The 19,932-nt window shown below is 51.2% G+C and overlaps 2 protein-coding genes across 2 annotated transcripts; both read right to left on the bottom strand.

Annotated features, from left to right (window-relative positions):
- Nucleotides 1-6,846: 6,846 nt before the first annotated feature.
- Nucleotides 6,847-8,462, bottom strand: LOC124511837 (metallothionein-2). The gene is made up of 3 exons (XM_047079218.1): nt 8,393-8,462; nt 7,761-7,826; nt 6,847-7,088 (listed from the first exon to the last, which is right to left on the bottom strand). The coding sequence occupies exons 1-3, from the start codon at nt 8,418-8,420 to the stop codon at nt 6,997-6,999; spliced, it is 186 nt and encodes a 61-aa protein (XP_046935174.1). The 5' UTR covers nt 8,421-8,462; the 3' UTR covers nt 6,847-6,996.
- A 5,449-nt stretch (nt 8,463-13,911) lies between these two features.
- On the bottom strand, nt 13,912-15,434 carry LOC124511836 (metallothionein-2). The gene is made up of 3 exons (XM_047079217.1): nt 15,399-15,434; nt 14,767-14,832; nt 13,912-14,094 (listed from the first exon to the last, which is right to left on the bottom strand). The coding sequence occupies exons 1-3, from the start codon at nt 15,424-15,426 to the stop codon at nt 14,003-14,005; spliced, it is 186 nt and encodes a 61-aa protein (XP_046935173.1). The 5' UTR covers nt 15,427-15,434; the 3' UTR covers nt 13,912-14,002.
- Nucleotides 15,435-19,932: the final 4,498 nt, after the last annotated feature.

Raw genomic sequence — 19,932 nt, 5'->3', positions numbered from 1 at the left:
AGCTCTTGGGGGCCAGAGCTGGAACAATTTGAGCAACAAAATAAATAAAACGATTCTGGATCCTAACCCAAAGTATAAAATAAATATCTACGAACCCATGCTAATATAAACAAATACTTGAACAAACAGATAAGTAGAAAAGAAACAAATCTCCTGGATGGAATTCCAAATAATTTATGTAGATACTGGCTCTTGAGGAGCTTAACTTCAAGTACAAAGTGACTTCCTTCCAAAGACTACGGTGTGGAGATGGGGGCAAAAAAGAATAACCTTACAGTAGAGACACCTGAAAAATATTACCTCGGCCAGGTGGTCAAGGTCAACATCAACAGTGATAAGTTATGTTGATAATATTATACTCTTGAGAAGATATCATGAGGAACTCTGTGGTCCCCACCTACCCCTCCCCAACACCCCTCACCCCCACCCAAACCGATAACCCTAGTCTAGTAATGAGAAAAACAGCAAATTCCATAGAGGGGACACCCCACAAAACACCTGATCAGTACTCCTCAAAACTGTCAAGGTCATCAAAAACAAGGAAAGTCTGAGAAACTGTCACAGCCCAGAGTGGCCGAAGGACACTTGATGGTTAGATGCGATACGGTATCTTCCCTGGAACAGAAAAAGGACATCAGGTAAAAATTAAGGAAATCTGAATAAGGTTTGGACTTCACTTGTTTTCTTTCTCTTAGTGAGCACAAGATATAGACAGGCATTTTTCAGAGAAAGAAACACATGGCAATAAACATATGAAGAGATGCTCCATACCATCAGCGATCAAGAAAATGCAAATCAAAGTCACAGTGAGATATCATTTTGCACCCATTTCACTGGCAGAAATTTAAAAATCTAATGTTCTAAAAAAGGATGTGCATCCATAGGCTCTATCCGTGGGTCCTTGTGAGTACTTGGCACACAGAGTGAGATGGAGACCAATGTTGGGTTTTGAGCAGAAGACCCCTCTGGCTGCTGGGCTGAGTAGAGACTTCAAGGGGCCAAGGCAGACAGACATAGGGAGACCAGGTAGAGACCAGGGTGAGAGCAGATGGCAGCTTGGACCGGCGTGGCTGCAGTGGAGGTGGTGGCCGAGAGGTGGGAGTCTACTTGATTCCATCCTGCCCTCTATCACCCTATGTTGAAATGATTCGTGCACTTGACTCTGCCCACATACCTCCAGTGGACTGAAGACACCTAGAAGGCAAAGGCTGTCTAATTCATCAGTACTAATCAGTCCTTGTCACTGGCCCAGCACGGCGGAAGTACCCAGGAATGAATATGTGAACAGCAGCAGTCACATTGTTTCTTTGCCCCTTAACCCTCTACGGCTCCCTTCTATCGGGGAAATGATTGAACAAGGCTCTTTTTCCCATGTCCAAGACTTTTCTTGCACTGTCCCCTCCTCCAGGAGAGGCAAGGGCCCACACTGAGGTGGGCAGACTCTAAGAGGAGTCAGTGGTGTTAAGGGCCCCGCACACATGCCCTCTTTGAGCACTTTCCTTCTGAGGGAGTTTGCCTTGGGGACTTGCCTTGTTTTTTCACCTATACCAGGGACCCGTTACCATGTGGCCCATAGGGATATGAGGAGGCTCATCTGATTGGTACAAACTATGAATCTCTGCCAGGAAAGTAATTTTCCCAGGCCTGAAGAGTGGCAGGCCCCAAGGGCAGGAAATGCCTACCTGCCCAGAAAAAAACCTCACCCATGGGTGTGACTTACAGGCCCAGGCAAGAAGGAATGTGGTCCAGGATGGGAGGTGATATCCAGGTCTCTGGACTTGTTCTGCCCTCAGAGTCTTAGGCTCTGAGGGTCCGATGAGGCCAATCTTGGGCTCAGTGGGTGGTCCTATGATGCCACAGACTGGTGCTATGATGCCCCCTTGGCCCACCAACATCTTCCCCAAACTCCTTAAGGGAATTAAGCTAAGCATCATTTGCTGGAATGGTAAAAAGTGGGTAGGGGTGGGGAGCACTGTGGGTCCAGGCTTGGAAAGAGGGCAGGAGCCAAGGAAATGCCACAACGTTGGGACACAGGATCCACAGGCCTGGTCTCAGGGCCCAAAGAATCTGGTCAGGGCATGTGCCTATGAGGAATATCCTCGGAATTCATTCTAGTCCATGTGTGAGTTCCAAAGGGGAACATCTGATTGGTTGAGGCTCGTTGGGGAACAAGGATCTGAACTTCTACCTTTTTTACTCAGACTCCTGGGTGTCCCCTCCCTCTGAGGCTGGGCACAATGTGGGCGGAGGGGGTTCACCAGAAGGAAGTTAGAGAATGCATCCCAGACTGCCAGACTTGACCAATGTCCATCACAACCCTGAATGTACCCCCCGGAGAGTCCCTTTTCTGGGTGAAGCATTGCCTTCTCTTTCTGAAAGACAATGTGACTCTGTCAAAGTTGGGGTGATCCTAGACCCCTGGATGGCTTGCTGGTAGAGTATGTAGGTTAGCTTTGTTGTGGGTGGGCACAGGAAGTGCCTTGGAGGGAGTAGAGTCCAGAGGTTTATATATGGCAATACCCCTACCCCCAGCAATGGCAATGATGTGTCAGGCAGGCCAGAGTGGCTGGTGACGGGGCTGAGATGCCATCCCCCAGTTTGCTAGGCAATCTCTGGGGACTAGGCCAGTGAGTCTTTCACATCACCCAAGCATCAGTGATGACACCAGCTCTCCAGCCTTGCCTCAGCCTCCTCCCTTGATGCTCAAGAATCACTGAGTCTGTGCAGGCAAAGGCAGAGGCCAGGAGGGATCTCTGACTCGTGAGAAGTCCCCCACTGCTGGCTGCGAGGCAAAAACCAGCCAACCTTTACAATATACCCCAACCTCCCTATCCTTGCTAGATAGAAGAGTCTGCAGGGGTACCTGGGTGGCTCAGTCTGTTAAGTGTCCCACTCTTGACTTTGACTCAGGTCATGATCTCACGGTTAGTGAGTTGGAGCCCCACTTTGGGCTCTGTGCTATCAGAGGAAAGAAGGGGCCAGGAAGGATCTGGGTGTGGTGGTGAGATGTGGGGGAAAGTAGAGAGGCAGGCTCTGCTGACTTCACGGCTTTGCCCTGGGGGTGGAGGTGGATGTGGGTGGGACTGCAGCCAGCCAGGAGTGGCCTCAGGGATCACTTGGAAAGGGTGGTTCAATGGGTATTGTGATGCCTTAGGTGGGGCCAGGTGAGAGTCCCACGGGGACTTAGGTGTGTGATTCAGTTTTTCCTCCACCCTCCTCCTCACGGGGCTCTGAGCAAATTTGCTGGGCCACACCTGCAGGCCTTCTGAGAGACCTCCAATGTCCCACCATGCCTCCTTCCTATCACTGGCCTTCTACCATCACCCCTGACCCCCTCCCTCCCTCCAGCTCCCTGAGCTCAATTCATCCTTAGATCAGTGAGATTCTTCTAGGGTGCAAGGAAGAGACGCAGCTTTTGTTGATGGAGGCACACTCCATTTGCAAGGTGTGCCGAGTATTTTCCAGATCCACCATCCACCCTCCCCTCTATGAGCCAGGTAGAGGGCGGGAACCTAACGGCATCTGGTTGGGGGAGGGCAGGAGGTCACGGAATGTATTCCCCGGGCTCCCTTGCAAGGTCAGATGCCACCTGAAGGTCACAGCTCTTGTTGGGGCATCCTCTCCTACAGCGACAGCTGCTCTCTGTCCAGTGACAACCCCTCCCTCTGGCTCTTCAGGCATAGGCCGGCCAGGGCCTCCATTGCTTGGTCAATTCTCTCACTGCTTCCAACTCCTTGATAAAAAAAAAAAAAAAAAAAAAAGGGGGGCACCTGGGTGGCTCAGTCGGTTAAGCGTCTGACTTCAGCTCAGGTCATGATCTCGCGGTTTGTGAGTTCGAGCCCCACGTTGGGCTCTGTGCTGACAGCACGAGCCTGGAGCCTGTTTCAGATTCTGTGTCTCCCTCTCTCTCTACCCCTCCCCCACTCACGCTTTGTCTCTCTGTGTCTCTGAAAAATGAATAAACCTTAAAAAAAAAAAAAAGAAAAAAAATCCTTTATTAAACTCTCCCATGGCTCACTGGTTTCCTGCCGGGGTCAGTCTGGGGCATCTGCAGGGAATCCAAAGGTGGCCAGATATGCCTCTTCCCTACCCCCAGCCAGCTGGACTTCCTGGGACTTTGGGTCTTGGGCAGGAGGCGGAGAGCTTAGTGGGCAGTCTAGATTCATTTGCAAGAGCTGTGGCCGGTGGCAGTGACGGGGGCAGTGAGAAGTGGAGGTGACCGTTATGCCAACAGCAGCGGCCCAGCCAGGCTGCTCCCGGGACACGAACTGCTGCTGACAGCCCCACCCCCACCCCATCCCACGGCTCCTGACCATTTTCTGGGCCTCGTTCTCCACCCTCCCTATCAGTTACACCGTCTCCTATACCCTTTCAACGAATTTCTTTTTTACCTAATTTGGCCAGAGTCCATTTCTGTTGCTGTCGTCGTCGCTTCTCGGCCTTTTGGCTAAGATCAAGTGTATCTGTTGCTGTCATTCAAGGGGCCCTAACTGCTATGGGGTTTGCTTTCAGAGTTCAGAGGGAAGTGAGGTCACTGGGACTCTTCCGGGCAGATGCTCAGCTTTCCGAGTCTCCGGAAGACTGAGAGGGACAGCAGTGCTCACAGAAAACAAATCTGTAGTTTGGTCTAATCATCCTTGTGGCTACCATTTGGGTGCATTCTTATTGTTCCCATGATGTAGGTCCAATTACAGCAAGAGCTCCAGTTACCGTTTGTTCCTGTACCTGCACCTGGAAACTATGCTCCTCAGGGGAGAGGATCTGATTGGTTCATCTAATACGAAGCATCTGCCTCGGTCAGGGATGTCATGCCAGCCTCCCCCCTTTCCCGGAAGAGTTAACCCCCTACTCTTCCAGCCTACTCACCAATTCTCCAATCAGTTCTGGCCAAAGAGTGACCATGCGAATGAACAAATGAATGAATGAATGAATGAATGAATGAATAGTTTTCTCTTGGCCTCCTAGTCAGATTGAATCACACCCTTCTCCAAGGCTTTCATACCTAGAGTCTTCTCTGCCTTCTCCTAAAGGCAGGTATGTTCAGACTCTGTGTCACTCTCTGCCCCAGCTCAGGAGCTGTGTCTAGAAATGATAAATAAAAGCTCTCTGAATTCAACAGGGACTTGAATAAACTCTTCCAGTTTTGCAAAGGGATTGGGTCTTATTTACATATTATCTTCCTCTGTGCCCAGCACAGCACAGTGATTTACATGTAGCAGAGGTCCAATAAGTGTTCTTTGAATCCAGGAGAGAGCATTTATGGATCTACCTACTGATTGTCAGATATGGCGCCTAACCTCACTTTTACTGCCCCCACTTTACAGATGAGAACTACAAGGCACAAACAGGCCCCATAACTTGGCTAAGTAGTAGAGCTGTGGTTCTAGCCAGGCAATCTGGCCCCAGAGCAGCCGTGTTTAACTGCCTTACCAGCCGAACAAGGTATTGGCTTCTGGAATTAAATGAGCCATTCTGATGCAATCATATTCATTAAAAAAAAAAAAAACTATTGTAAATTAATCTCTTGAGCTGCCACCGTAATGGTCATGCCCCACCCACCCCTTGGGGAGATGGGGGGCTCAGGGAGGAATCGAGAAGGCTACTTCACACAGGACTTGAAAAGTAAAACGCTGCAGGCCGATGATTGTGTTTGTCAGGCCGAATGAAAACATTCTGTACCCTTCCACGGAGAGGATTGGCAGCTGTGAGTCCCAAAGGCGGAGTTGTGAAATAACTGGGCCCGTCTGTGACTGTGGCAGCAGGACTTCCAAAGCAAACGTGGCAATAGCACATCACTCTCCTGTCCAAGAGCCACAGGGTCTGTGCCAGGCTCTCACTAGGAAACAGTGACGAGGACACCAGCCCATCCACACCGGGGTGGTGTCTCTGTAGTATGAGCCCCCCCGGGGGCTGCCCACCCCTTCTGCCTGATTTGGTCTCTACGAAAACACTTGCCACATCCTGCAGGGCAAGGCCTACCCGCCTCTTCCTCCACAGACTGACAGGAACCTGGTACCTCCGTGTTCTCTTGGCCCCCAGGACAGGCAGCCACACACTGGGGGACTTGGCCTCAAATTCCAACCAGGGTGGAAATATTTCCTGGCAGAGGCTCATTTCATTTCACTAAATGCTCCATGTGACCGCCCCAGTGGGTTACAACCTTACGTCCTTGTTAAAATCTGGGTTCCCCAGCCCATCTTACACCTAAGAAATCAGAATGGAAGCTGGGAAGAGGAAAGGGGGACCCTGGTGTGGTCCTCTCTTCCCCTGTCCCACCTCCAAGTGGCTCAGAGGGCAGCCAGGTGGGGAGTCTGGCAGATGGAGACACGCAGTCTCCGAAGTGAACTTGGAACACTCCATTCGCACACTTACCCAGCCATGTGGGCCTACACATCAGGGCCTTTGCTCAAGCAGTCCCCTCTGACAGGAAGGCAGCTCCCATGGCAGGTCTCCCCACTTGGGCTCACCCAACAGCATGCTCAGTCACAGACATGTATTTTCGATTCAGAACTTCTCTCTCCCAGGCAGTCTGTAAGCTCTATGTGACCTCGACAAGTAGAACCCAATGCCTGTGTATTCACTGGATGCACCATAGGTGGCTATTGAGTGAATACGGGGAGTGACACAGATACAACGAAGGGTGGGGACATTCTGGAAGGCAGTGGAGGCTGTCATAGCTGTCAAAGAAGGGCCTCAAAGGAGGTGGACCAGCCAGACTGCAGGAAACCCTGCCCTACCCCCACTTCCCATGCCCACCCCCTCAACTTCCCCCAACCCAAGTCCCCCTTAACCCAACTAGAACCAAGTCCCACCTTCCCAACACACTGCTAGACACCTGGAGCCAGAAGAGTCTAGATGATTTATTGTCATTCAAATATCTCACAGAAACAGGAATGTAGCAAACAGGTCATGGTAATATGAAAAAGTAAAAAAAAAAAAAAACTGCAGGTTTGTACATGTTGCTCTATTTACATCTGGAACAGGTGCTCCCCCACATCAGGCGCAGCAGCTGCACTTGTCCGATGCCCCTTTGCAGATGCAGCCCTGGGCACACTTGGCACAGCCCACGGGGCAGCAGGAGCAGCAGCCTGGGGGAGAAAGGCCCGAGTGGGTCAGAGCCCAAGTGGGTCACCAGGAACCTCCCTTCCCACAGCGGGCCCGGCACAGCTCTGCCCCCAGCCCTGCAGGGCCCTGGGTTGAGGATGGCCTGCTCTGTCCCTAGACAACTGGGTCCTACCCCCTAGCAAGAGGCTGTCTTGCCCCCATCTGATTCCAGGACAGGGCAGAACGCCTGCAGACACAGAGACAGGGCCTCCAGGGACAATGGAGGCTAGTCCTTTGCCCCCCTGAACCACACAGTGACGCGAAGGAAGTCGTCAAGGTCAGAGAGGGGGCATCCCCTGCCTACCAGCACCCAGGAGGGCCAGGGAAGTTCTGGGCTGTCTGCAGAGGAAAGGGCTGCACCAGGTCAGAGACACCACACGGGGTCATCAAATTCATGAACATCAAGTGTCAGGACACTGGAGGGTTCAGAAGGCAGGAGACCTAGGTTCTGGTGCTGGCTGCATCCTTGACACGATTTGCTGACCTCTCTGCAGGGGCCTCGGCTGCCCTGTTCTAGGATGAGGTGGGGGACTCCACCATCTTATCTGCAGGAACTTTCAGTGCCAATTCTGAGTCAGGGGCTGAGGGAAGGGGATGTAGAGAAGCTGGGTCATCTGCCCCAGCCCAGCCCCCCTGGGAGAACACCCCACACTCACTCTTCTTGCAGGAGGTGCATCTGCACTCTTTGCACGTGCACGAGCCGGCGCACGTGCAGGAGCCACCTGCCAGGGAGAGAAAGAGACGCGGTGAGCACAAGTGCGGCGTAGGAGCCACAGTGGGTGGGCAACACACGCCCCCTGCGGCCTCCGGGTCGGTGCCCAGCACCAGGAGCTCGCTCCTCACGCAGGACGGGCAAGGGCAGCCCCACTCCCTGTCTCTGCGGTGCTAGGAAAGGTAGGTCCCCTCCGGCTTTTACTCCACACGGAAGGTCTCGGGCCTTCCGAAGGCCTAAGAGTAGAGCCAGGGCCTGTGGTCTTGAACCCCAAGGAGGCAATGCCCCACCTCCCATCAAGTGCTGGTGGCTCCAAGGCCTGAACAGAGCACTGTGTCCCAGGTCAGCAGCCCTCGACCAACAGGAGGCTTCGACGTGACCCCAGTACCCTCCCCTCTAACACAGGGGGCAGAGAGAGAACGGAAATGCTCTCAGGGGCTTGGCGGGGGAGAAAGCACAGCACGTGCCCACGACGGGATTCAGCTGAATTCTAAAACAGTCGCTCTTCTAACCCCAAGAACAGGCGGTCCGGGCCTGGGAAACTGCACCCTAAGACTCAGAGCCGGGGGCCCTTACCGGCGGAGCAGGAGCAGTTGGGGTCCATCTGGAGTCGAGGTGACGACGAAAGTCCAAAGCAGGCGACACAAGAGGCACACCGCTGATGGCTGGAGGCGTGGTGGAGCCTGGGCCCTGGAGGGCCGGCTTTATAGCGGGAGCGGGCGGTCCGGGCGCAAAGGCCCCGCCCCGGCCCTTGCACCCGCCCCGCGGAGAGCGCGCGGCCCGGCGTGTCCTTGGCTGTGCTGTGTGCACCCCGCGGGGCCGGGCGCACGGGTCCAGGAGGGTGGCGGGCTCCGTGCGCACCGCGCGGAGGGGTCGGCACGCGGTGTCCCAGCCCCCTGCCCGCCCCCTCTCGGTCTCCCCGCGGTTGGCCGTCGCCCCCGTTCCCGTCGGTTCCGGGAACTCTCTGCCTGGGTCCTCGCCGCCTTCCCCACCCCCGGCCCGCTGCAGGTGTCCCCGGGGTCTCCCTTTTCCCGGAGCCCGTGTGCAACCCGGGCCTCTCCTTCCAGACCCAGGCTTGGCGGGGGCAAGGGGCAGAGGGTGGGTGTGCAGAGCCACCTGAGAGAGTTGTGTGCAGAGGATGGGGGGTGGACGTGACCTTTGCCTCCCCTGGCATGTCTCTTCTCTGGCCCCACGTGGGGCTTTCGGACCCTTTTATGCGGTACACCGTTTGGCAGGCACAGACCACTGCCTCTGCCCGTTCTCCAGGAGCGAAAGGATATATGGGCGCGATTGTCTGGGCCCTTCTTTCGGTTAAAAGCAGGGCTTGCCACAACCTGCGGATGCACCCCACTCCAGCCGGTGCCCAGTGGGTAAGATGCCCACAACGGAGGGATTCTTTTAGGTGATAGGGCGACCTGACTTTAAATAACAAAGTGAGAAAAGCGGTAATTTCCCTTTCAGCATTCCAAGAATTACCTAGTATTTAGTGACTTCCTCCTCCCTTCCTTGCCAGCCATTGCCTGTCTAGGTCCCCTATTGTGGGCCTTAGGGCGTGTTTGTCTTGTACACAGCAACGCAGTGAGCACACGCCTGTGGCTCCCTTCGTTCTTTGTATTCTCTACCGCGGAAGGGATGTGTGGGCCCGTTTGTCCGGGTGCCCCTTCGCCTAAACTTTCTAGGGGCTTTCCTCAGCCCTGCCAATTCACCCCACTCATGATGGAGGTGCCCAAAGCATGGGAAGGGATCTTTGTATGTGATAGGTGAACCCGGCATCCAATAACAAAGTAAGACAAGTGGTTCTGTCCCTCTCTGTGTTCCTGGCAACTGCATAGCATTTAGTGTGTTCCCATCCTTGTGTCTCATCTTGGCTATTTGAACCCTACCAGTGATCCTTTATGTTTTTAATTTTTTTTTAAGTTTGTTTATTTATTTTGAGAGAGCACATGCAAGCACAGGAAGGGCAGAGGGAAGGTTAGAGAGAGAATCCCAATCTACTGTCAGCACGGAGATTGATGTGGGGCTCGAACTCACAGAGAGATTGTGACCTGAACAGAAACCAAGAGTCAGTCCCTTAACCAGCTGAGCCACCCAGGTGCCCCCAATAGCAATCATAAAGGGGAGATTAGTTACGAGCCAGTTTCCCAAAGGCAAAAGTGCACACAGCACATGGAGTTTAAGGTAGCTAACCCAGGGTCACGGTGCTGGGAGGTGGTACCCTGGATATGGTTCCAGCCACTGCTGGAGGGAAAGAAAGTAAATGATAAAGCCTCCCTTCGGCCCAGAGATATGTCTTTAGCTCCACTCTACTGTGTCAAGCTCAATCTTGGGAGTGACAAAGTGAAACAAAAGGAGTATATATATATATGTATATATATATATGTATATGTATATGTAATATATGATATATATGTATATGTAATCATATATATATGTGTATATATACATATATATATATGATACATGATTTTATAGCACACTTCTATGTCTGGAAGTAAACTCATTCTCATTTTCAGTAGTGGTAAAAGACTTTGCTTTTCATATAAATGTATTTCAAAAAATATGAATCATTCAAAAGAAAATGTTAAGTAAGATACGGTTGCAGAGGACAGCAGAGATGGCAGGCATCCATCTGTGTCTATTATGAGGACTTGGACTGTCTTGCTCATGGCTTTATATCCCCAGGGCCGACCCTTCTTGTGTGAGAAGAGAGGATAACTCTCTCTGGGCAATTGGTCACATGCTCATTGGGTGGATGGAGACAACACAGGACACGCAGCTAAGCCCACCAGGCTGGGCTTATTTGTCTGGAGGTAGAGAAATGTCTCCTATGCTATGAATGCTATTAATAAAATAATAGCTAATATTATGGATTACTCACTGTGTCCAGGCATCATTCTCATTTCTTTACCTGTATTAAATAATCTCATTCTAAGAGCCACCGCCCTACTATTTTTCCCCTTTTATAGTGCAGGAGACTGAGCCACAGAGAGGTTTACGTCACGCAGCTGTAAGTGACACGAGGGGGCGTTGCACTCATGCAGGCTGACTGTAGCATCATGCCCTCACCCTCCACCCTGCACCATGACTTCGCATGAAAGGTGAGGACAGAGAGGCACAGAGCAGCAGTGGGAGGAGCACTGAGAGGGCAGTGAGATCCTCTGCAGAGCTCTGTGACCTGTCTGGGCTTCGGTTTCCCATCTCTCCAGATAGGGCACAACTAGACTATCTCAAAGGACCCTTCCAGCTCTGAATGATGAGAGGCAGGATTTAGCATCCAGTGACATCATGATCAGCCAGTGGTGGCCAGAGGGTGAGGTCAGCTGTAGTATATAAATTAATAACTCTGACTAGGAGCTGTGTGACCTGGGGCTGGTTGCTTAATCTCTCTGGTGTTGGCACAATCACTTCAGTCCCTGCATGTTCGCTTTTAACTCTTTCCTGTACAGATCAAATGACGTAAAGGATGGGAAAGATTCTTGTGTCTGTCCAAATGCGGTGGCAGCATCCCGTCCCTAGGGGCTTATTGCTGGACATCCACACTCCCCTGGGCCCCAGGTCAGCAAATTTCCAATCCCATCTCTAGCCTCCAGAGTAATACTTCCAAACCAAAGAGTCTTTCTCTGGAGCATGTTGGGAGCTAGAAGTATTCTCTCTCCACAAATGTCAGTGTGAATATTGTGGTGACCACAATGACCACTGTTTGTGGAGCCCTAGCCAGGAGCCAGGACACTATCTCACTCAATTTCTTACATTGAAATGTCATCTCCTTTATACAAATGAAGAAATGAGGGCTTCGTAAGTGTCAACAACTTGCCCAGGTCACATGGCCAAGAAATGGCAAGGTAAGCTGTGAACCAGACTGCCTGACAGCAAAGCCCATGCTCTGGGCACGGGCTGGCTTCATAAATCCCCTTTTCACACCAGGCACCCACAGGCAAGCATGGTCCTGATTCAGGGCCACATGACTCACTTTCTCTTTGATTGAACATCAAGTAGCAATTCCCTCCACAAAGAGCCCCGGGGGACTAACCGTTGGCACTAATTACAAGTCACTCAAGGCCTCTCTCCTGCCTAATAAACACCGCAGAGACTTCCAAACTGCAGGACTGACCATCACCCTGCACAGACAGACATGAAGTACTTCATCTGGAACCAGTTCTTGGATGGCCTCCCTCTTGTGGGGAAATGGCTGGGCAATTGTCTCCAATTCCCTAGTGACTTTGTTGGTTTCAAGTTGCCAAGGGCAGATTTTGTAGGGGCGGATCCCAGCCTGACCTGGGGAGGAACTTCCAAAGACTCAGAGCCAAGTCACAACAGGGAGCTCTCAGGGGTACTGGGTGTCCTGTCAGTGGCACTAGACAAGCCAACACTGACGGATTCCCTGTGCGGGTGTTGGAGACGGTGCTACTCAAGGTGTATGTGGTCCACACACCTTGTGAATTGTTTCTAGTGCTCAGTGCACACCTTTGATGAATACATGTGTCGTTTGCAGTTTTTAAACGTTTTGTTATTTTGTTCCTCAAAACAAGAGGGAAATTTGTTGAATCAAAACATGGGTTTTGTAAATCGTGCCTTTTAAAGTTTTTTCTTAGTAATTTATTTTGCCAAAAACTAAATCTGTGTCGGAAAGTAAAAATTGGGAGGTGCCTAGATGGCTCAGACAGTTAAGCATCCGACTCTTGATTTCAGCTCAGTTTCATGATCTCAGGGTTTGTGGGTTTGAGCCCCACATTGGGCACCTCACTCTCAGTATGGAGCCTGCTTGGGATTCTCCCTCTCCCTCTCTCTGCCCCTCCTGGCCCATTCTCTCTCTCTCTCTCTCCTCTCAAAAATAAAAAATAAAAATTGGTCCTTCAGGTGTGTCAGAAGCAAGCCCTGTAAAGAAAAGTCAAACAAGTGGGGAGGTAGATTCCATCCCCAGAGTACTTTTTTTTTTTTTTTTAAAGATTTTAGTTAAGTAATCTCTACATCCAACGTGGGCCTTGAACCTACAACTCCAAACCCCGAGATCAAGAGTTGCACACTCCTGGGAATGCAAGCTCGTGCAGTCACTCTGGAAAACAGTATGGAGGTTCCTCAAAAAAACTAAAAATAGAACTACCCTACAACCCAGCAATTGCACTACTAGGCATTTATCCACGGGATACAGGTGTGCTGTTTCGAAGGGACACGTGCACCATGTTTATAGCAGCACTATCCACAATAGCCAAGTATAGAAAGAGCCCAAATGTCCACAGTGGATGAATGGATAAAGATGTGGTATATATACACAATGGAGTATTACTTCGCGATCAAAAAGAATAAAATCTTGCTATTTGCAGCTACATGGATGGAACTGGAGGGTATTATGCTGAGTGAAATTAATCAGTCAGAGAAAGACAACAATCATATGACTTCACTCATATGAGGGCTTTAAGAGACAAAACAGATGAACATAAGGGAAGGGAAACAAAAATACTATAAAAACAGGGAGGGAGACAAAACAGAAGAGATTCATAAATATGGAGAACAAACTGAGGGTTACTGGAGGGGTTGTGGGAGGGAGGATGGGCTAAATGGGTAAGAGGAACTAAGGAATCTACTCCTGAAATCATTGTTGCACTATATGCTAACTAATTTGGATGAAAACTTAAAAAAATAAAAAACAAAACAAAACAAGAGTTGCACACTCTACCACCTAAGCCAGCCAGGCGACCCTCCTGAGTACTTCTGAAGCCTAACATTGCTGAGGATCAAAGCTCAGCAGGGAATCCTAATTAGATATTGAGAAGTTGTAGACCACAAACACTTCCCACAAGAATTGAGGGGAACTGTATTTGCCCCATACTGTTAGGGCATCTAGATACTTTCATTTTCATCCAAGAAACTGATTCAGAGGTAACCTGACTCCCATAAGGCACAGAGTGTTAGGGGCTAATACTTGGGGGTCCAGGACCCAGGTCTCTGCACTTACGGTCCAATCCTCCACTCCAGCCATGGGGAATATGAGGTCCCTTATATCCAAAGCATGAAAAGAGAGCCAGAATAAATTCAACTTTTATTTTATTCAAGTTTTGTTATAAGTCATGTATTTTATGGAAACAGGAATGTAGCAAACAGGTCATGGTAATATGAAAAAGTAAAAAAAAAAAACTGCAGGTTTGTACATGTTGCTCTATTTACATCTGGAACAGGTGCTCCCCCACATCAGGCGCAGCAGCTGCACTTGTCCGATGCCCCTTTGCAGATGCAGCCCTGGGCACACTTGGCACAGCCCACGGGGCAGCAGGAGCAGCAGCCTGGGGGAGAAAGGCCCGAGTGGGTCAGAGCCCAAGTGGGTCACCAGGAACCTCCCTTCCCACAGCGGGCCCGGCACAGCTCTGCCCCCAGCCCTGCAGGGCCCTGGGTTGAGGATGGCCTGCTCTGTCCCTAGACAACTGGGTCCTACCCCCTAGCAAGAGGCTGTCTTGCCCCCATCTGATTCCAGGACAGGGCAGAACGCCTGCAGACACAGAGACAGGGCCTCCAGGGACAATGGAGGCTAGTCCTTTGCCCCCCTGAACCACACAGTGACGTGAGGGAAGTCGTCAAGGTCAGAGAGGGGGCATCCCCTGCCTACCAGCACCCAGGAGGGTCAGGGAAGTTCTGGGCTGTCTGCAGAGGAAAGGGCTGCACCAGGTCAGAGACACCACACGGGGTCATCAAATTCATGAACATCAAGTGTCAGGACACTGGAGGGTTCAGAAGGCAGGAGACCTAGGTTCTGGTGCTGGCTGCATCCTTGACACGATTTGCTGACCTCTCTGCAGGGGCCTCGGCTGCCCTGTTCTAGGATGAGGTGGGGGACTCCACCATCTTATCTGCAGGAACTTTCAGTGCCAATTCTGAGTCAGGGGCTGAGGGAAGGGGATGTAGAGAAGCTGGGTCATCTGCCCCAGCCCAGCCCCCCTGGGAGAACACCCCACACTCACTCTTCTTGCAGGAGGTGCATCTGCACTCTTTGCACGTGCACGAGCCGGCGCACGTGCAGGAGCCACCTGCCAGGGAGAGAAAGAGACGCGGTGAGCACAAGTGCGGCGTAGGAGCCACAGTGGGTGGGCAACACACGCCTCCTGCGGCCTGCGGGTCGGTGCCCAGTACCAGGAGCTCGCTCCTCACGCAGGACGGGCAAGGGCAGCCCCACTCCCTGTCTCTGCGGTGCTAGGAAAGGTAGGTCCCCTCCGGCTTTTACTCCACACGGAAGGTCTCGGGCCTTCCGAAGGCCTAAGAGTAGAGCCAGGGCCTGTGGTCTTGAACCCCAAGGAGGCAATGCCCCACCTCCCATCAAGTGCTGGTGGCTCCAAGGCCTGAACAGAGCACTGTGTCCCAGGTCAGCAGCCGTCGACCAACAGGAGGCTTCGACGTGACCCCAGTACCCTCCCCTCTAACACAGGGGGCAGAGAGAGAACGGAAATGCTCTCAGGGGCTTGGCGGGGGAGAAAGCACAGCACGTGCCCACGACGGGATTCAGCTGAATTCTAAAACAGTCGCTCTTCTAACCCCAAGAACAGGTGGTCCGGGCCTGGGAAACTGCACCCTAAGACTCAGAGCCGGGGGCCCTTACCGGCGGAGCAGGAGCAGTTGGGATCCATCTGGAGTCGAGGTGACGACGAAAGTCCAAAGCAGGCGACACAAGAGGCACACCGCTGATGGCTGGAGGCGTGGTGGAGCCTGGGCCCTGGAGGGCCGGCTTTATAGCGGGAGCGGGCGGTCCGGGCGCAAAGGCCCCGCCCCGGCCCTTGCACCCGCCCCGCGGAGAGCGCGCGGCGCGGCGTGTCCTTGGCTGTGCTGTGTGCACCCCGCGGGGCCGGGCGCACGGGTCCAGGAGGGTGGCGGGCTCCGTGCGCACCGCGCGGAGGGGTCGGCACGCGGTGTCCCAGCCCCCTGCCCGCCCCCTCTCGGTCTCCCCGCGGTTGGCCGTCGCCCCCGTTCCCGTCGGTTCCGGGAACTCTCTGCCTGGGTCCTCGCCGCCTTCCCCACCCCCGGCCCGCTGCAGGTGTCCCCGGGGTCGCTCTTTCCGGGAGCCCGTGTGCAACCCGGGCCTCTCCTTCCAGACCCAGGCTTGGCGGGGGCAAGGGGCAGAGGGTGGGTGTGCAGAGCCACCTGAGAGAGTTGTGTGCAGAGGATGGGGGGTGGACGTGACCTTTGCCTCCCCTGGCATGTCTCTTCTCTGGCCCCACGTCGGGCTTTCGGACCCTTTTATCCTGTACACCGTTTGGGGGACACAGACCACTGCCTCTGCCCGTTCTCCAGGCGGGAAAAGATATATGGGCACATTTCTTTTTTTTTAAGATTTTTTTTTTCAACGTTTATTTATTTTTGGGACAGAGAGAGACAGAGCATGAACGGGGGAGGGGCAGAGAGAGAGGGAGACACAGAATCAGAAACAGGCTCCAAGCTCTGAGCCATCAGCCCAGAGCCCGACGCGGGGCTCGAACTCCCGGACCGCGAGATCGTGACCTGGCTGAAGTCGGACGCTTAACCGACTGCGCCACCCAGGCGCCCCTGGGCACATTTCTCCAGGTCCTTTTTTAGGTTAAATCTAGTGCTCCCGACAGCCTTCAGGTGCACCGCACTCCAGACTTGGCCCCACTCTTGCCCAATGCGTAAGATGCCCACAAAGGAGGCTTTCTTTTAGGCAATAGGGAGACCTGGCTTGAAAATAACAAAGAAAAGTAGTTATTACTCTTTAAGCATCTCAAGAATTACATAGCATTTATTATGTGCCAGGCCATTTTATAATCACTTTTGAAATTTGTACTTCACAAAGACCCCAATAGGGAATTACTATTACTTTTGAGCCCTTTTTGTTAACGGATAACTATAGCACAGAGTCTAAATTACTTGGCCAAAGTCACACAGCTAGAAGTGGACACTGATCTGAATCCAGTCAGCTTCCCTGGGGAAAGATAAGCCTGACTTTGACCTAGGTATGTCTATGTTTCTCTACTACTTGAGACCTTTTCAATAAGAGCAAGCTGCCACCTCAAACTATGGGTAGCAAATGAAGTGATCCATAAGTGAAATACATATATATTTATATAGTATATTTTCATACACTATATATACTTTTCTGGCTATCTTCTATGTCTAGGATAAGATTGATTCTCATTTTTAGTAATCATAAACAGTTTGTCTTTCATTTATGGGGCGCCTGGGTGGCTTGGTCGGTTGAGCGTCGGACTTCGGCTCAGGTCATGATCTCACGGTCCGTGAGTTCGAGTCCCGCGTCGGGCTGTGTGCTGACAGCTCAGAGCCTGGAGCCTGTTTCGGATTCTGTGTCTCCCTCTCTCTCTGCCCCTCCCCTGTTCATGCTTTGTCTCTCTCTGTGTCAAAAATAAATAAACGTTAAAAAAAAAGTTTGTCTTTCATTTAAATTAAAGAAAATATGAATCATTTCAAAGTACAATGTTAAAAAGATGGCAGGTGTCTTCTGGTGCCTGATCTAAGGCACAGAGCATCTTCCTCGTGGCTTTATACCTGTAATTCCAATCATAGTTTTGTGGGGCGACTGAATGATGTTCTCTGCCCAAGGGCCACATTCTCCTGCAATTGATAAAGACCACACAGGACCCATAACCTGGCACCCCAGGCCAGGCTGATTTGAGGTAAATAAATACTCCTTGTGTTATGCATGATAATAATAAAGTAATAGCATCCCAGGCCTGGCTGATTTGTCAGGAGGTAACAAATGTGCCTTATGCTATGTATAATAAAAATAAAGTAATAGCTAATATTAATAGATCACTTATGATGTGCTAAACACTGTTCTAAGTTCTTTACACGTATTAACTCATTCAATCCTTTGAGCCCGGTGCCTTTCTTTGCCCCTTTTACAGTGGAAGTACTAAGCCAGAGAGGTTTACGTCACGTAGCTGTAAGTGACATGGGTAGGATTTGCACTCACATGGGCTTTGCATCATGCCCTCACCCTCCTCCCTGCACCATGACTTCACATGAAAAGTAAGGACGCTGAACACCTGGCACAGAGTAGCAGTGGGGAGAGCACTGAATTGGCAGTCACATCCTCTACATTAGCTCTCTGACCTCTCTGGGCTTCAGTGTCCCATCTCTCAAGCTGGGGCACCATTGGTCCATCTCCAGAGGCCCTTCCACCTTTGAATCGTGAGAGGCAATATTTAGCACCCGGTGCCATCATGATCAGTCAGCTGTGGACAGGGCCTGAGGCCAGCTGTATTTGTTCAGACCCCTGACTGGGAGCTGCGTGACCTTAGACAGTTGGCTCAATCTCTCTGAAGACGGCATGATTACTCCAGCCCCTGCATGTTCACTCTCTCATTGATTCCTGCGGACCAAATGGCATGAAGGATGGTGAAGACTTTTGTGTCTGTCCAAATGCCGTGGCAGCATCTTGTCCCTGGGAGCATTAGGCTGGTCATCCACCCTCCTTCCAGCACCAGGTCAGCAAATTTCCAATCCCACCCTTAACCTCCAGCCTAGCATAATGCTTCCAAACTCTTGGACCCTTTCCCTAAGAGCTTATTGGGATTCAATAGGATTCCCTCTCCATGAATGTCAGTGTGGACGTAATGACCACTGTTTATTAAGCCCTAGCCGGGAGCCGGGAGCCTATCATTTAATCCCACATAGAGACCGAATCTCCTTTCCATGGGGAAATCGAGGCTCAGTAAGGTTGAGCAGCTTGCCCAGGTCATTCCACCTGTGACAAAGGAGGCTGTGAACCCAGACTGCCTGACAGCAAAGCCCATGCTCTGGGCATGGGCTGGCTTCATAAATCCCCTTTTCACACCAGGCACCCACAGGCAAGCATGGTCCTGATTTAAGGCCACATGACTCACTTTCTCTTTGATTGAACATCAAGTAGCAATTCCCTCCACAAAGAGCCCCGGGGGACTAACCGTTGGCACTAATTACAAGTCACTCAAGGCCTCTCTCCTGCCTAATAAACACCGCAGAGACTTCCAAACTGCAGGACTGGCCATCACCCTGCACAGACAGACATGAAGTACTTCATCTGGAACCAGTTCTTGGATGGCCTCCCTCTTGTGGGGAAATGGCTGGGCAATTGTCTCCAATTCCCTAGTGACTTTGTTGGTTTCAAGTTGCCAAGGGCAGATTTTGTAGGGGCGGATCCCAGCCTGACCTGGGGAGGAACTTCCAAAGACTCAGAGCCAAGTCACAACAGGGAGCTCTCAGGGGTACTGGGTGTCCTGTCAGTGGCACAGTGGCAGGGAGCAAGCCAAGTTCTCTGTGGGGAAGGACATCCAGGACATAGCTACTCAGGTGTGTGTGGTCCACAGCACTGGGGAATTTGTGAATTGTTTCTAGTGCTCAGTGAACACCTTCAGTGAACATATATATGCGCAGTGTTTTAAAATCTCTAATTTTGTTCTTCATGTATTTATTGAAACTATGTGTGTCCAATCTAAATACATGAGCTTCATATTGTTCTTTTATGGCATTTTTGTAAAGTTAATTTATTTTTACCAAGGTTTAGTCTGTGATGCATAGAAAGTAAAAACTACTTCACCACAGGGGTTTGAGAACCCCATGTAGGATTCAAACAGGTGAGAAGTTGTTTTCCAATTCCCTTTAGTCACTTTTCAAGCCTAAAATCTGGTGAGGATCTGAGGTTGGGCAGAGAAACCATGGAGCATGAGAAATTCTGGATTGACAGGGCACCTGGCTGGCTCAGTCCCTAGAGCATGTGACTCTTGATCTCAGGTAGGAGGTTTGAGCCCCACCTTGGGCTTAGAGATTACTTATAATTAGAGAAATAAATTCTGGATTGAGAAGTTTCTGTGCCATCAATGCTTGACATGATAACAGATGGACCCGACGAGTCCTCATGCCTTTATATCCTCTGGCTTTTCCATTTTACAGAAAGTTAAGCTCGGTGATGTAACCTGACTTGCCTTAAGGCACTCAGTTTATTAGGGACTAACATTTGTGGACAGAACCCAGGTTTCTGCACTTCCAGTCCAATCCGCTACCCCAGCCCTCCTGGGCACGCAAAGGAAAACAGAAGCGAGAAAAAATTTAACAACTTTTATTATAATTCACATATTTTATAGGAAAAAAAAGGAATGTAGCAAACGGATCAGGTTTGTACCAAA

This window comes from Lynx rufus, unplaced genomic scaffold, assembly GCF_022079265.1.
Source record: "Lynx rufus isolate CCGP_SWC_20201006 ecotype Redwood Valley unplaced genomic scaffold, mLynRuf1.p SCAF_16, whole genome shotgun sequence".
Lineage (NCBI taxonomy): Eukaryota > Metazoa > Chordata > Mammalia > Carnivora > Felidae > Lynx > Lynx rufus.
The sequence above is the reverse complement of the archived record's forward strand: the minus strand, read 5'-3'. Positions and strand labels throughout refer to the sequence as shown.

What these genes read in the sequence shown, in the direction of transcription:
- LOC124511836 (XM_047079217.1), bottom strand. Translation starts at nt 15,426, where the DNA reads ATGGATCCCAACTGCTCCTGCTCCGCCG. An exon ending in CAACTGCTCCTGCTCCGCCG is followed by an intron (nt 14,833 to 15,398) that starts GTAAGGGCCCCC and finishes TCTCCCTGGCAG; the next exon opens with GTGGCTCCTGCACGTGCGCC. An exon ending in ATGCACCTCCTGCAAGAAGA is followed by an intron (nt 14,095 to 14,766) that starts GTGAGTGTGGGG and finishes TTTCTCCCCCAG; the next exon opens with GCTGCTGCTCCTGCTGCCCC.
- LOC124511837 (XM_047079218.1), bottom strand. Translation starts at nt 8,420, where the DNA reads ATGGACCCCAACTGCTCCTGCTCCGCCG. An exon ending in CAACTGCTCCTGCTCCGCCG is followed by an intron (nt 7,827 to 8,392) that starts GTAAGGGCCCCC and finishes TCTCCCTGGCAG; the next exon opens with GTGGCTCCTGCACGTGCGCC. An exon ending in ATGCACCTCCTGCAAGAAGA is followed by an intron (nt 7,089 to 7,760) that starts GTGAGTGTGGGG and finishes TTTCTCCCCCAG; the next exon opens with GCTGCTGCTCCTGCTGCCCC.